Genomic DNA, 15673 nt, shown 5'->3' on the forward strand with positions numbered 1-15673 from the left:
TTATGGAGTTTTCAGTAAAGCATGTCTGGGTATAAAATGCCCATTTCATCTATGATTGTTTCTTCCACAAAAATATATTGGTAAAATAAATCACCAATAAATAATTTCCATATAATTACGTTCAACATGTTAATCATGATTCATCATGCCATTATAAAAAAGGAGGAGCAGCCGGGGAATATTCAATCTTCAACCCATCTTGCCACACCAGGTCAACCATCAAACTATCAAAGCAGAAGCCAGAAGGTGAATGGAAGGATTTGGTCAGGAATTGCAAGTTTTATAAGATTCTATAAACAGAAGAAAAACACAAACCTTGTCAAACTAAATCAATAAGTTTAAGTGTTTTAGGGAGTAGAAAAGGAAAAGTAATTACAGTTTAATTTTCCTTCCTTTTGTGTTTGGATTAAAATGGGGGCAAAAATTATGCTTGCAGCATCCTATTATTTTCTCTCTTTAATTTTTTTTAAATTTTCCACTCTTGCCTATTTTATACTCTATTCCATTCAATTTCCTCCATCCCACCATAAAACTTTTTCTATAATCATCTTCAATGTTTTTCATAATGCAAATTAAATACATTGAAGCTGATGTCGAAATAGAAACGTGGATAAGTTTACATGCAAAAAATTTTGCAAAATCTTACAAGAAAAACGAGTTATCTCTAAGACTTATATCTATTAAAGAAAAGAGAAGAATAATTACAAACAAGGGAACTTGATAGCTTTCTGGAGAGACCAAAACTGCAATGCTCTTTAGCAACCTACACACCGCAAATCTAGCCCTAACCTCAATTCAAAACTCTTTGCTGCTATAAACATTACAAACATTGTTGAATACATTAGAGATATTTGAGCATGAGACCTTGTCCGTAGAATAGACATGAGTAGTTGAAGATTGTTACCGGCAACCAAAGATGAACGACACTGAGCTGAGTATTCACAGTCTGTATTGGGATTTGCCGTCGATAAAAGCTTGAATTGATGGTTCTCTCCCAAGAAAGCCTGTTAAAACTTCAATGGGTTCCTTTGCTCCTCCTGGAGCCAATACCTAGAAAGGCATTTATGAAGATAATAAATATAAAACTAAATAAAGCGCAACTCAATTGTTGCAATCATAATTAGTATTTCTGAGGGAGACAAACAAGAATGCCAATGTTCCATACAAATTCTAAAGAATATGAAAAGGAAAACAAAACCCAGAACCGCACACCTCTTAAAGACAATGCATAGCTACTCATGGACACTATTTGTAAGAGACAGGGTATGAACTCTGAAATTTTTTTGAACCATTATTGGCAACACTACTTTCTATAGAGCAAATTCTTTACCTTGTTCCTGAACTGCATGCCAACATACTGGTTCAAATAACTGTCTTGAAACTTTGAAGCAAATATATCAGCAGCAAAAACCTACAAGTAACATTCGAGGCATCAGCACTGGCTGTCACAGAATCACAGATGATGACTGATGAGAATGAAATCCTTCAAACTTAATCATTGCCTATACAGCAATTGTCACTGCAAACTTGGGAATCTAACTAAAAAGGATATCTTCTTGACTATTTCTGATAATGGAGGGGTGACAAACCTCACTCCAAATACGGCTGTAACACGCAGCTTCATAACCAATGGCACTACTCGGAAAACGTGAAGCTGGATTGACACCCTCCAACATTGGCAAACCTAACATGATCTGAGAAAACAGAGTCAAGAATACCCCAAAGTGTAACTTTATAAAGGAATTACAGCAAAGAGCCACATACCCTTGGATGAAGATGCTTGAATAACTCAACAATGTCAACATTTTCGGCAGAATGTATAATTTGATCAAAAAGGCCTGACAATACAAACACTTTTGAGTTCTGTACAAGATAAGGAGAAATATCTGCATTGCCAAAATCTTAAATAAAAGGAATTCTACATTCCATTACTGTACACATCCCAGAAAGAACAGTCTCAAATAATATACTTAGCCATTGATTTTAACATATAAGTATAACTGTATCCAATTTCTCAGGTCAGCATCTGCAATTACTAGGCAATGACCTTGTAAAAAACTCAAAGACGAAAAGTTTAATGATTGAGTATTCAATGATTATCTTAAGATTGAAATCTAAATATTGGTTCATAATATGACCTTGTCCATTAACTAAGAATTGGTTGTCTACAGTGATTTCCTTTCACAAACTATTCCAAGAAATCAAACTCAACGCCACACAAATTGAAAACCAAAAATTCTACTAACAAATGTTTTCCAAGTAAAAAAGTTTGTCTACAAAATTCTTCCTACGAAACAAACACAGCGGTAAAGTTATTCTTCAAATAATCTATGAAGTGTAGTTTCTAAGATGTAGAAGAAATAGTAAGAGGGCTTACAATAAAGAATTTCTTGCTTCATTTTGAGCGCAGAAAAGGAATATCTCCATCTTTTAATGGATTTGCACATTTCATCCTTGATAGGCTTTGTTATATCCTAAAGATAGAATATATCAGCAATTTAACATATTTTATATATCTAAAAGAACAACTATTTATACAGAGTACCTATGTTATACATGACTTCAACAATAACCGTCCATAATAGGGATAAAAATAAAAGAAATATGTTTATGAAAAGATGAGAGGTTCTACTTTGAAAGGGAGGAAAGGGGGAAGAGAGAGCAAATTGACTTTCCAAGCATTTACTATTTAAATTAAATAAATAAATCATGTTCCACCTGATGAAAGCCGGAAATCAACTTCAAAGTGAAGCTTTCATAACACCTGAAAGTTTACACAGTTAAGATGTGTGAATTTATGGCAAAAAAAAAAATGATGCGTGAATTTAGGCCAAGTCTGTTCAGAAAAGGGAGCAAAATATTCCATTAATTACCAGTTCTCTAGCACCTGAGCAGGAACCTCCACAAAATCTGGATCAAAACCCAGCCCAGAAAATCTGGCAAACGATGCGCGATTGCATATATGTTGTACCTAAAGGTTCATAATCAACAGATGGGCCTGTTATTTATGGACAACATAACACACTGAGAAAGCATGTGAATAATGAAATACAACATACCACATGGCCAAACTCATGGAAAAGATTCACAACTTCAGAGAACCTCAGTAATGCAGGATGACCACTAACATCCTTTTGGTATTGAGAGATCAGTAATGCCACTGGGATCTAGTTACAAAAAGCAAATGGTAAATTAATAACACAAGACTAATGGTTTATTCAGATAATATGATTCTCTACACCAATATGACAACTAAATATCTGAACTAATATTTAGAGTCATTTTCACTCCAGCACAAAAAGAAGAAATGCAATTTCTTTTTCACTACAGCTATTGTACATTAGTTTCTATCTCAAGTTATATTACAAAGATACCACTCATGGTCACAAACTGAAAGCACAACCTGACGCGAGCCATTGGATGATAATGCACCATTTTGAAGAGCCACCACACAGGTATGATTATATTTTCCCTCCCTGTTCAAAGACAACATAAACCCATGGCTTCATAACTCAAATAAAAAACATAAAGGAAGAGCTAAATGTTTAAAATAAGTCTTCCTTCAACCTTATGTACATATCAAGGTAGAAATGACCCAAAAGTTCACCAGAACTTAAATCAAAAACTGAATATACGTGAACATCGGAATGCCAAACCTCAGCATCTGCAATTTCCTCAAACCTTAAACCTGCATGAAATAAAAACAGCAGTTCAGCTCTCAATATCATCCTGCATGAAATGGATAAGTTCAAGGGACATAATAAAATATATGTTAATTAAGGCAGTCTAAACAGTATAAATTAATGCATATTACCGAAAAGGTCTTGGACTATCTTGAAGACCCCAGATAGAACCAAATTTACTGGGAAGTATTGCTTAAGAGCTCCAAAGTCCAAATTAAACTGATGTTCTTCAGCCTTCTTCACATAGTACAGTAGATCCTCAATTCCAAATGGATAGTCTCCTTCCTCTTTTTTCTGATACCACATAAGACACAAAACAATCAGACATGAAATAAGCCAAAGTATGAGAAAATATAAAAGAAATTTTAACCTTCAAATCTTTCAAGATGGACAGCTCCAGGGTGGCCGAGTCAGTCAAACTATTGGAGATGTCCTCTAAGAACTCAAAAACCTGAATAATCACCCACACAAGTATGAGCTACAAGAAAAAGTGTGGGCAAATGAACATAAATGTGAAGATGATCCCCAAAACAGAGGTTAGTGCATACTTTTAGATTACCCATATATGACTACTAGACTACTTGACAGAACTTTTTAAGCTTGCCAACTGGGAAAAAGAGCACAAAGTATGCTGAATTTCAAAGCATGATCATATCGAAAAGATTAGGAATCAGAATAACCAATAAGCCTCATCATAATCAACTCAAATTTCCCTAATAAGTCATAATCCTTTGTCATTGTCAGTCAATTTAGTAGGGCCTGAGGCCTCTTCAAATCTGCAAAGCTACAAAGAATGCAGCAACAAAAGAATGGTCCCCATGCATCTTTTCATAAGAGAATAAAAGTAAACCCACTTAATGATGAATCACTCCTTTCCACGGGATGATCTCCCAACTTGGAGTTGGCGGAATCAAATTGTAGTTTCCTAGAGTATAATTTTTTCTAGACTTCTGCACTTGGCAGAGAAGAAACCAACGGCAGAAAGTGTAGTGAATTACCACCCCCTGTGATCTTGTCCTTGATGTATTCTAGAGTTAAAACAAATATAGCAAACAACACACAATATGGCAGCAAAAGTAAACACAAAGAACACCAAGATTTGTTATCGAGGTTCGGCGAACTTTGCCTACGTCCCCGTGTGATCCTTAGAGAATCACAGCTGCACTATGTATAGAATAAGAGTACAAGAACTTATTGAAACACTAGACTACCCAACTTGAAGCCGCTCTCTTCTCTCTTGTGTTTTTCCCTCTTGAAAAACCCTTCCCTTGAAGTCACTCACCCTTGAGTCTCTAACCCGAGTCTCCCCCTTGAGTTTCTTCCCTAGAAGTCTCTAGCTATACTTATTTTCTATGAGACTTGCAGCAGCCTATTTATAGAGCATAGACTTACCAATTACAATATGGATTCCTAATCCTAATAGAATTAGGTAATCTACCTATTAGCTAATTCTATTCCCTTGTACACAAGAAAACCCTTTAGAACTCCTTCCCACACTAGGAAAGTCTTGCGCAAGTCCTATTTGTCTTCCAAAATCGTACCCCACTAGGAAAACACCAAACTACTCCACTGCCCAGTCTCCCTATTGCTCTCGGCCAGACCTGTAGCTTCCTCCATAAATTTCCGACGAGACAAAAAACACAACAGAAAGATTCTTATCACAAGGCTCACCAGAAAAAAGGCCACTTAAACAGTTTATCTCCTATCCTTTCCATTGTTAGTACACTACATGAAAAATAATACATGCCAATTATAAAGAATGAATTAACTATCCCCAGTTCCAACCTATTCTATCACCAAATTTGTAAGAAGAGCAAAGTATTTGCACCACAAATAATTTCCTTCTAATTTCATCTCACTTCACAAAGTTACCACTGCACATAATATCCTATTCTGCCACCAAATTCATAAGAAGAGCAAAATATTTGCACCAAAAATAATTTCCTTTTAAACTTCATCTCACTTGGCAAAGTTACCACTGCGCATAATATCTTAAGAAAGAGGCAACATCATACAAACCTTTGAGGGTGTCTTTGCCATTCTAAGATCGACAGCATAGTCAGCATAATTTGAACAACCAAGCAATCTAGCAAATTTATGGCGTAGTTGGACCTAAACCAACAAAACATCAGAGTCAAATGACTTGCATATACTTCAGCACAGCATAACAATAGTGAGAAATGAGAAGAAAAAGAAAATCAAAATAGAAAATCATGTTTTGGATCCACATTTGATAAGATGCACATAGAATACCTTCAACTAAACACCATTTAACAAAAGACATCCAAAGATTTGAACATAAAATCAGATGTTCTGACTCATGTTGGTTGAACTCCTAACAAATAACAACTACAGTTGCCAATTAACAAAATATAACCTTCAACTAATACTACAATTTCACAACACTAAACTTCTAAGAGTAGCCATGCTACTGAATTCTGAGAAGTTTTCTCCAAATTAACTGCAATATAGTGATTTCTATGGGAGCCAATTGATATATAACAGCTTTAAGTTTTAATGATTAAGAAAACAATGACACATAATTAAAAACTACAGATTTAATGGAAAAATATGGTTCCTTTTTCTTTTTGGGATAAAGAGAGTTATCAATTGAACAAAAAATAGAGAACTTTAAAATTAGACAATTTGGAATTAAATTAAGGGCTAAATGTTAAATTAATATATTTTATAGATTTACAATGAAGTTAAAGACTGATTATCTAATTGGAACTAAAGTAATCATGGGAAGAAAATCAAAATATTTTACCAAGTCTTCTAAGATAGAAAGATTGACTTCTCCACACCTCTTTCCATATGCCACTGCTACTGTCCTCCTTGTTGTTCCAACCTTCACATGGACACAAAATGAATTTTGTCAACTACATTAAGAAATATTCTAAAATATCAAATAACACAATAAATTAAATGTCAACATAGGAAAAATTGCCAGTGACATTTGGGGCAACAAATCCAACAAAAAATTAATTGTCTTCAATATGAACACAGCTGATCATACCTCACAAACTTCCAGTACTGCTGCCACATGATGACTTTTCAGTGTCACCTTGAATTTACCATTTTCAACTTTGCCTAAGCTCTGTACAAGAATAACTTTATTTTATAAAGTAATCACATTAATCTATAAATTTCAGTGATTAGAGACAATGTAGACCAATTAATGAAGAGAAGTTTATAAAAAGAGTTACATATCAAAATAAAATAAATTTATACTTAAAGTTCCAGACTGTAAATGACTGGCAAGGAAATGGAAAGATCTTTAACCTCTGGAAATTACCTATTTTAAATTATATTCCATGGTTACTAACTTACTAGTGAGTTTATATCTTTTTTAATTTACTTACTTTTATTTAGCCAAATCCATAAGTAAACAAATTTGTGGGGTCTCGACTGCATCAATTTATCATTCTCAATGCAAGCAGAGGTACAAACTTTAAGTTAATATTCAGAAAAACATAATATATTTAAAGGTATCATCCTAAACAATTCACTGATTACAAACAAGCATAGAAAAATATATTAACCAGAAAATAGATATGTTGAAAGTTCATCCATGAATGCAGCCCAAGTAAACTTGCATAAAGTGGACTTCCAGGACTTCCAGGAAGGTTGAATTGAAAAATAAATGAGGGAAAAATACTACACCTTAAGAAACTCCGGTGGTAAACCAGCCAACTCAGTCTCAGTGAAGAGAAGAAAAGTACTATCCTCATATAGATTTTGGATATAGCGCAAGCTTAGCTCATCAATTTGGGCTCTCACACGCTGCATTTCCTCTCTCTTAGTTAAAGTAAGGTTCAACCCATTGCGTTCAAAGTCTCTCATCTGTCACTGATTGGGAAAGAATCAACATCCAGCATTATCTCTTTTAGATCTAAAAAGAGAGCCTCAAGCAACATCATCAATGTGCTTAACCATAATTCTGTTTGTTTTATCATCCCCCTCCCCGGGAAAAAAGAAAAAAAGGAAAGGAAAAAGCTCTTTACAATTTTTCAAATATATAATTGAAGGAAAAAGAAAAAGGCCCTTAAGAATGATGCAAAATCCTTACCAAGGCTTGAGTATAGTGCTTTGCTTCAGCATTCACCCATTCCCCTCTTGTAGCAAAAGCTTTGATGACACGGTATACATCTTCACGCTTGCTGTTCAGTTTGAGTAACAGAGCATGTATTATTGTTTCCACAATTCTTTAAAAATCTTCTAAGAACTTTGCAAGCTCACATGAGATATATGTTAAAGCGGGAAATATGCTCCATACAAAGTTCAAGCTACTTCAGAACTAGAGATAATCACCCAAGAAAATACCTGCAAGTCAGAACATGGGCATCTATTCTCCGCTCTGCTTCGGCGCTTGCTTTGCGGACATCATCAGAAGTGGATACCATCTTTGGAAACACACAAGACTGGACCAGTGGAAATTGTTGCGCTTCTAATTCTGCTAGAGGTGAAATAACATTCATATATGTAACCTGTAAAATGTAACCGTTATGAAAAGCAGCTCAAATTTATCAGCCAAAAAAAAAGGTCAGCTTAAAATAAATACTGAGAAATTATAGTTCCTCAGCTCACAAGCTAATACTGTTCTCTTATTCGAATTTGAGAAACTGAAAAACTAAAGAGCTTTCCAAGCCATATTAGTGGAAGAAATTGAAATGAATGAGCTAGTCAGCTGGATTTTCATATTCAAGTTTGTGAATTGCTTAAAACCTTGTCGATAGGAACTGAAGCAACTGCATCGTGGACCTCTTTTGACTTGTTAATGATTCGGTCCGCCAATTTTATAATCTCAGATGCCGACAGATTAACACGAACCTTAGACCCCTGAAGATCTGCAACTCACACACACAAACAGATTGAAACGAAACTCTAAAAACAGAATGATTAAATTGTACGATTATGAGTGTTTGGTTGGTGGGAAGTTGCAGAAAAGAAAATAAGTAACGAAGAAACCTTTCTTCTTTCTGTTCTTCCTGTGGGAGTTGAAGGCGGTGATTCCGAGGTTAACAGCGAGAACGAGCAGCGCAGCGGCTCCGGTAAGGGCCAGTCGACTACGTTCTCGCTTCGGTTTGGACATTTTCTCACTGTTTCCTGGACTTTCCGGCATTTTCTTTTTTCGAGTTTGCTTATTTTCTCTCTCACCAAACGGCAATTGCGAGGGAGGGAAATTTGTGAAGTACCGGAAAAGAGAGGGACAATTGACCCATTTTATGAGCCGGATGAGAAATTTGTATTTATTGGATTTGAATTTTTTAAAAGAGAATTGTGGGAGGCCTATCCTTATCATTGTCGCAATCAAGGCCATCGCTATCACGCCCGTTGATTGCTTGAGTTTAGGGATCTCTAAATTGGGGTTGGGCTTAGTTATGCCTGGACCGAATACTTTTGCAAGACCCAGTTTAGGTCCGATTTGAATTTTTCAATTTAAATTTAACATTTTTCTAAAAAATAATAATAATATTATTATGCAAACAAATATAAATGTAATCTATCTCTCTCTTTATTCCCCTTTAAAAGACCATACCTTCCTTCCTCTTCTAACAAAACTGGTTTTTTGGGGTTTCAATTTTTCTTAGTACATGGTTTTTATGAAATATATATAAATTATATGTTAATTGGCTAATGTTTTCACTATGATAAGTTGTTATCAAACTGTGAATTTGTACTATATATTTAGTTAAGAGCCAACTTATTAATAAAAGATAATTAGACTTAGGTCATTTAGAAAAATAATTTTTAGATAGAAATCGAGAGTGTTTTAAAATTTATAAGAAAATTATTTTAATTCATAATAAAGTCCTTTTAATTTATAAGAAAATTCTTTTAATTTATAATAAAGTCTTTCCCCGATTTGAAATGTTTTTCCCTCTATTTGAAGAATATTTCCCTTCTTAGGGTGTAGAGTGAGCTTTGTAGAGGCTGCATGTTAGGTTTTAACACCCAAAATCTCGGAGTGAAAACCTAACATAAAGCCGTCAAAGAAAAAAAATAAAATGATTTAATTAAAAAATCTAAATCACTACTGGTCTTAGTTTAATAAAGACTCATAAAATAGACTAAACTCTAAATCTCCTTATTAATAATTTATATTTCACAATATAACAAGTTCACAACATATATATCTTTTATTATATTTATTTAAAAAACTATCTTATATTATTATACTGTCTATTAAAAAAACATTTTCGATAACTTATCCTAGCTAAGAATATTCCCCTACTTTGGATTGAGAATATGTGAGATTCTGGTATAGGCTTAAAGACCATAAAAAATAGGATATCTTTTTCTGTTGTAGTTGGGGATAGGTGTGGAATTTTTTATTAGGTGAACCCATAAACAGAAGAGAAGAATTGGTAGTTGCAACTTGCAAGTAGCTAAATATTAAAGATGTCTACAGTGTGATGGTTGTAGTCTTGTGGATGAAGAGTGGGACTTAATTGGCAGATTAATTTTCACACTATCAATGAAGAATTCCTAACTTTTACAGGTACATAAGCATACCTAACTTTTACAGGTACATAAGCATAATTCATTGGCTTTTGCAAGTATGAACCAACTATTTTGGACATTAACTTGTGGGAAAGTAGATACCTGCAGCAACAATTTTCTTCATTCGAGTAGTTGGCAGATTATTTAGTATAGATCTATTAATTCCACTTGGTATGCATGCAAGAAGATTTATAACAAACAAAAATAAAGGATAGTGTATTAGTGATTTTCACACTCTTATTTTGTATAGCTACACACCTTCCTTATTTTCATGTTTTTTGACGATTGAAATGTAAAAATCAGCACAAAAAATAAAAATAATTATGCTAATTGCTAGAATTTGAACCTAAGATCCATTATGGATAAAATTTTCATTATGGATGAGATATCTTGTCTAAATTGATTGAAGAGGTAAGGTTGAAAATATGGAAAATTTTGAAAAATTATCTAAAATTTGAGCAATTTAAAGCCACTTTGGGTAGTAATCCATTACCCTCCCTCTTAAGTAGCCGCTCAAATAAAGTATGAGTAATGCTGTTGGGTTCTTCTCAATTTACTATATAAGGGGTCAGTTGATCTGTACATGTCATCTCCATTAATACTGCAATCGAGATTAACATATCAATTAGCACCTCATATGGTCAGCTCATATGGTCAGTTGGGAAGATCCCTTTATTTTATTTATATTTTTTTCCATTTACAAGGAATTCTCTTATATGGGCTATGAGCCTGTGTTGTTTGCAGACAGTCTCCCCACAGTGGGCCTAAAGGCCCAAACAACTATAGCTACTATACCCCTACTTCATTCAGGGTTTATTTGGTCCATACCCGACCCGCTGAGATCCTCAACTGCAAGCAGCAGCCGAGTGGTGATGATAGTCGATACCAAAACTCAGCCGAAACCTCTCTACATCCGCACGCCTTTCTCTCTCTTCCATTTGGCAACGGAGAAAATCCATGGCTCCGAAGCCAAAAGACAAGCCGAAACCCTCACAGTCGCCGTCGCAGCCTCCACCTCCAATCGAAGATCTTTTCTCTTCTCTTAATAGACACATCCAGCGATCCGAATTCGAACAAGCCGTCAAAGTTGCAGATCAAGGTTCAATCCTCGTCTTCTGCCCTACTTCAATATTTGATCTCTTTTATTCTCCAAATTTGCATTTTCTTTCCTCATTACACTACATAATTGTGATTTTCGAAGCGTATTGCAGTTCTCTCAATTGCACGTGGCGATGACGACGCGTTTCGATGCAAGGTCGTAGCGTTGGTCAAGGCCGATAAAATTGATGAAGCTCTCTCAGCGATTCGATCTTCCAAGAGTCCTCATGTGGATTTCAGTTTTTTCAAGGTTGGTAACTTGGGTCATTCCTTAGCACTATACATTTGTGCATGAGTAAATTTTGGTTTAGTATTGATTTACTGTTGCTGCATTGTGTAACCTATTTGTTTTTGGCTTGGTTCAGCCATTATTTTATATAATTAGTATAATTACACTGTCATTTCCACTGATATTATACAGACCCGTAATTATGGTTTCTAAATTATAAATTTACGGAGGTCAGTTGTGTGAATGTGTCCGATATGTTTAAATGAGGTCTGGTTCACATTTCACAGAAGAGAATGTCTTAGAAAGTTAGAATTCTGATTTATTACATAATGACTACAGGTAATCAACGTACTTCCAAAATGTTTAGGAAATAAAATATAGTAACAGTATGAAATTTACAATTACAAGATGTGGGTGGTGTAGCTTTGTTCAGTTGAGTTGAATAAACATAAAAGTTCTATTCAGATAGTTGCAGATGCTGTGTTATTGCATTGCTGGACAGTTGGGGGATTGAATATTTCGGAAGAGAGATGAAGTATGAGCGTTTTGTTTCACACATGTGTGCTTTCTTGTGATGCATATGCAATTATTTTTACATAGGGAATTTATTCAAACTTGAAAGACCAATTACAATATTTGGCATTATATTTTGTTCTTCGTTTTACACATTAGTTACATGTCTCCTCTCTTACTCAAGAAGTGATTATTTTTATTTGAATAATGTGAGGTGATGCATCCCACTTAAATTATAGTTATGGTCCTTAATAATAACTTGAAATTTGATGGCCCTTGTACTTCCCCCTCCTTCCATGCCCACAGAGAGAGAAGGGTCCATGTAGTCGTCCATAATTTTATTTGAGGGATTTCCATCATCAAATTTTTCCAATGGTCCTGGTTGTATGTTTCAATTTGTATAATACTTACAAGACACATGAATGTATTTTTGATGTTCTTTTCTACTTTTTATATTCCTAAACAGGCATACTGCTTATATAGACAAAATAAGTTAGATGAAGCTCTAGAGTCCTTGAAAAGCCAAGAGAGAAATTCTGCAACCATGTTATTAGAAGCCCAGATTTTATTTCGCTTAGGAAAGATGGATGCTTGTATGGATATATATCAGAAGCTTCGAAACTCCAAGATTGACTCCTTAGAGATAAATTCTGTGGCTGGTTTGGTTGCGGCTGGAAGGGCTTCTGAAGTACAAGGTATGCTGGAAGTACTTAGGGTTAGAGCAACTAGCAGCTTTGAGCTAGCATACAACACTGCATGTTCTTTGATTGAAAGGAATAAGTACACAGATGCTGAACAGCTCCTGCTGTCAGCCAGAAGGTAATATGCTACTTTTGTTTATGGAAATTGATGACACCAATTAAGCCATATCCTATTTACTGAGTAATGTGATATTTTTAGGAAGTAAAGGCTTTATATTGTGTTTATTACTATTATTTGTCAGTCTTCAGTTTCCACCACAACTTTGTAAATTTTGGTTGGATTGATTTTTTTTTTATAAAGGGTATTTTTCAGTATGACTTTATTAGACAACATTAAGGCATGCAAATTTATTAACTCAACACAAGCAAGCATCATGACTGCTTAAGTTCACTGCATGGATCTGGTTTTTTCCCCATTAACCTCTTTATAAGCTCTTCTCATAAACTATTAATTATTTCCTTATTAATTTTTTTATATGTTAGTTTGACCCTCCCCCTTTAGTGTTATCATTAATGCCAGCATCTCACATATTTAGCAATTAATACCCTTTTTGAAGTGAGAATGAACTGATGGGAGTAATGTCCTTGGTTTTCTTAGAATTGGCCAGGAAACGCTGATGGAGGATAACTTACCTGATGAAGACATAGAAATTGAATTGGCTCCGATAGCTGTCCAATTGGCTTATGTTCAGCAGGTAATATTGTAATGTTGAGTAAAATTTTCTCTTTTCCAGTTTTTGCAAAGTTGGCAATCCAATAGCCAGTAATGCAAATTAGCTTCTTTCAACAGCTCCTTGGGCACAAACCAGAGGCCATTGAAGCTTACACAGACATTATAAAACGAGATCTGGCAGATGAACTATCACTTGCGGTGGCAGTCAACAACCTCATTGCTTTGAGAGGCCCAAAAGATGTTTCTGATGGCCTTAGGAAACTTGATCGACTAAAAGAAAAAGACAAGCAAAACTTCCACCTTGCTCCTGGACTGGACTTGAAGCTTTCACCAAAACAAAGAGAATCAATATATGTGAATCGGGTCCTTTTACTACTCCATGCTAATAAAATGGATCAGGTCTTTTTGTTTTCTCCTTATAATATACCTTTCCTTTCAAGTGCTTTGCTGTGAATATATCACAAAAGCCATTGTGGATGCTCCAGCTACCCTTGCTGATCTCTATATATTGTTGAATATTTATAGGGCCGAGAACTTGTTGCTGCACTGCCAGACATGTTTCCCGATAGTGTGATGCCTGTACTACTTCAGGCTGCAGTTTTTGTAAGAGAAAACAAGGCTGGAAAAGCTGAAGAAATTTTAGGGCAGTTTTCTGAGAAGTTCCCTGAAAAGTCCAAGGTTGTTCTCTTAGCGAGGGCACAGGTTGCTGCTGCTGCTGGCCACCCTCATATTGCAGCTGAGTCCCTCGCTAAGATACCTGATATTCAGCACATGCCTGCTACTGTTGCTACTCTTGTGTCTCTTAAAGAGCGTGCCGGGGACATTGATGGTGCAGCCACTGTGCTTGATGCTGCAATCAACTGGTGGTCAAATGCCATGACCGAGGACAACAAGCTTAATGTTTTAATGCAAGAAGCTGCTTCCTTCAAGCTCAGGCATGGCCGAGAAGAGGAAGCTGCACGTCTTTATGAGGAGATTGTGAAAAGCCATGGAAGTGTGGAAGCATTGGTTGGGCTTGTAACTACAGTTGCTCGTGTGGATGTTAAGAAGGCAGAAGCTTATGAAAAGAAGCTGAAACCATTACCAGGTTTGAAGGGGGTTGATGTGGATAGTCTGGAGAAGACTTCTGGAGCCAAGCACGATGAGGGCATCTCTCTTGTTAGGGTCACTGAGACATATGAGGAGGGGAAGAGTAAGGCAAAGGCAAAGAAAAAGAGGAAGAGAAAGCCGAGGTATCCTAAAGGGTTTGACCCTGCAAACCCAGGGCCACCACCAGATCCAGAAAGGTGGCTCCCCAAGAGAGAAAGGTCAAGTTACAGGCCTAAGAGAAAGGATAAGAGAGCTGCTCAGCAGGTAAGAGGCTCTCAGGGTTCCGTAGCTAGAGAAAAACATGAAGCTGGTTCCACTTCCAGCAATTCAGTTTCAAATTCAAACCAAGCAACTACCTCGAAAGGAGCCTCACAGAGTGCAGTTGCAGAGCCATCCAAGCCTTCTTCGTCTAAGTCTAGAAAAAAGTCTAGGAAATAAACTAGAGGATCCATTCTGGTTGAAATTTTTTGAAATGTTGCAGGATTTTAAATGATTTAATTTTGGTGCCCTAGAGACTAAGCCGAGATTTTGTAGTTAATCTTCGGTCTTTTTCTGCTTACTATTAATTGAAGACAATCAAAACCGAACAATGTCATAGTGATCTTGTTCAGATCTTGACTGTTATTATGTCTTGTGAAATTCAGCTGTGATATTGATATATCACGCGATTATTCCAGTTCCAATTTGGTGTAATTGGTTGTGGGATATGCCAAATCCGATTTTTTCTGGGGTTGAGAAAAAGCATTGAAGGGTTGAAGTTCGCTTCACATTTGCTTTGGTTCTCTCTCTTCATGTTTTGTAAATATGCCTTACTATCTATTTATGCCTCCCCCTCCACCCCCCCCTCAAAAGTTGCAGTATGCCAATGAGCATGCACTACGTGCCTTCCTGGCCAGGGGTGGAACATAGAAGGGACTCATAAGAGATTTATTTATTGCCATAAATGTTAGATGCCTTGTCTCTATGGATTTCCTCGAGTTTCTTGCAGAGTAATCTATGGGAAGCATTCTTGGGTGTAGCTTTAGCTTATACTAGTAATCGTGCCCGTGCGGTGCTGCGGGTGTGGAAAGCTTATAAAATATGGTTAGGGCTTATAAAATTTAAGTGGATACATAGAGTGTTTTGTATCCAAAAGATAAAAATGTTATGAAAGTGGATACAATTATATTTTTCATATTATTAT

At 35.8% G+C, this 15673-nt stretch overlaps 2 protein-coding genes across 7 annotated transcripts; one reads left to right on the forward strand and one right to left on the reverse strand.

The window, feature by feature from the left end:
• Positions 1-143: 143 nt before the first annotated feature.
• Positions 144-8895, reverse strand: LOC147294790 (Zincin-like metalloproteases family protein). 6 transcript variants are annotated; one of them, XM_086232243.1, is made up of 21 exons: positions 8652-8895; positions 8409-8530; positions 8007-8170; positions 7753-7843; positions 7347-7526; positions 6700-6780; positions 6451-6531; positions 5703-5795; positions 4054-4134; positions 3815-3977; positions 3568-3688; positions 3404-3476; positions 3060-3167; positions 2874-2971; positions 2719-2764; positions 2378-2474; positions 1765-1838; positions 1590-1694; positions 1331-1411; positions 905-1050; positions 144-224 (listed from the first exon to the last, which is right to left on the reverse strand). In XM_086232243.1, the coding sequence occupies exons 1-20, from the start codon at positions 8803-8805 to the stop codon at positions 940-942; spliced, it is 2124 nt and encodes a 707-aa protein (XP_086088369.1). In that variant the 5' UTR covers positions 8806-8895; the 3' UTR covers positions 144-224; positions 905-939. The 6 variants fall into 6 exon arrangements, with proteins under 6 accessions (XP_086088369.1, XP_086088371.1, XP_086088372.1 ...); XM_086232245.1 differs by having other exon boundaries at positions 176-290; XM_086232244.1 differs by lacking the exon at positions 144-224 and adding an exon at positions 557-808.
• A 2133-nt stretch (positions 8896-11028) lies between these two features.
• LOC147294791 (SRP72 RNA-binding domain-containing protein) lies at positions 11029-15173 on the forward strand. The gene is made up of 6 exons (XM_086232080.1): positions 11029-11286; positions 11399-11535; positions 12494-12846; positions 13327-13423; positions 13519-13800; positions 13927-15173. The coding sequence occupies exons 1-6, from the start codon at positions 11145-11147 to the stop codon at positions 14926-14928; spliced, it is 2013 nt and encodes a 670-aa protein (XP_086088206.1). The 5' UTR covers positions 11029-11144; the 3' UTR covers positions 14929-15173.
• Positions 15174-15673: the final 500 nt, after the last annotated feature.

This window comes from Dryas octopetala, chromosome 2 (genome assembly GCF_963921425.1).
Source record: "Dryas octopetala chromosome 2, drDryOcto1.1, whole genome shotgun sequence".
NCBI classification, from domain to species: Eukaryota; Viridiplantae; Streptophyta; class Magnoliopsida; order Rosales; family Rosaceae; genus Dryas; species Dryas octopetala.

Coding starts and splice junctions, on each gene's coding strand:
- LOC147294791 (XM_086232080.1), top strand. CDS start 11,145: ATGGCTCCGAAGCCAAAAGACAAGCCGAAACCCTCACAGTCGCCGTCG. Junction 13,424..13,518: donor AATTGGCTTATGTTCAGCAG/GTAATATTGTAA, acceptor TTCTTTCAACAG/CTCCTTGGGCACAAACCAGA. Junction 13,801..13,926: donor ATGCTAATAAAATGGATCAG/GTCTTTTTGTTT, acceptor GAATATTTATAG/GGCCGAGAACTTGTTGCTGC.
- LOC147294790 (XM_086232243.1), bottom strand. CDS start 8,805: ATGCCGGAAAGTCCAGGAAACAGTGAGAAAATGTCCAAACCGAAGCGA. Junction 6,781..7,346: donor TACCACCGGAGTTTCTTAAG/GTGTAGTATTTT, acceptor ATTCTTGTACAG/AGCTTAGGCAAAGTTGAAAA. Junction 6,532..6,699: donor CAGTACTGGAAGTTTGTGAG/GTATGATCAGCT, acceptor GTCCATGTGAAG/GTTGGAACAACAAGGAGGAC.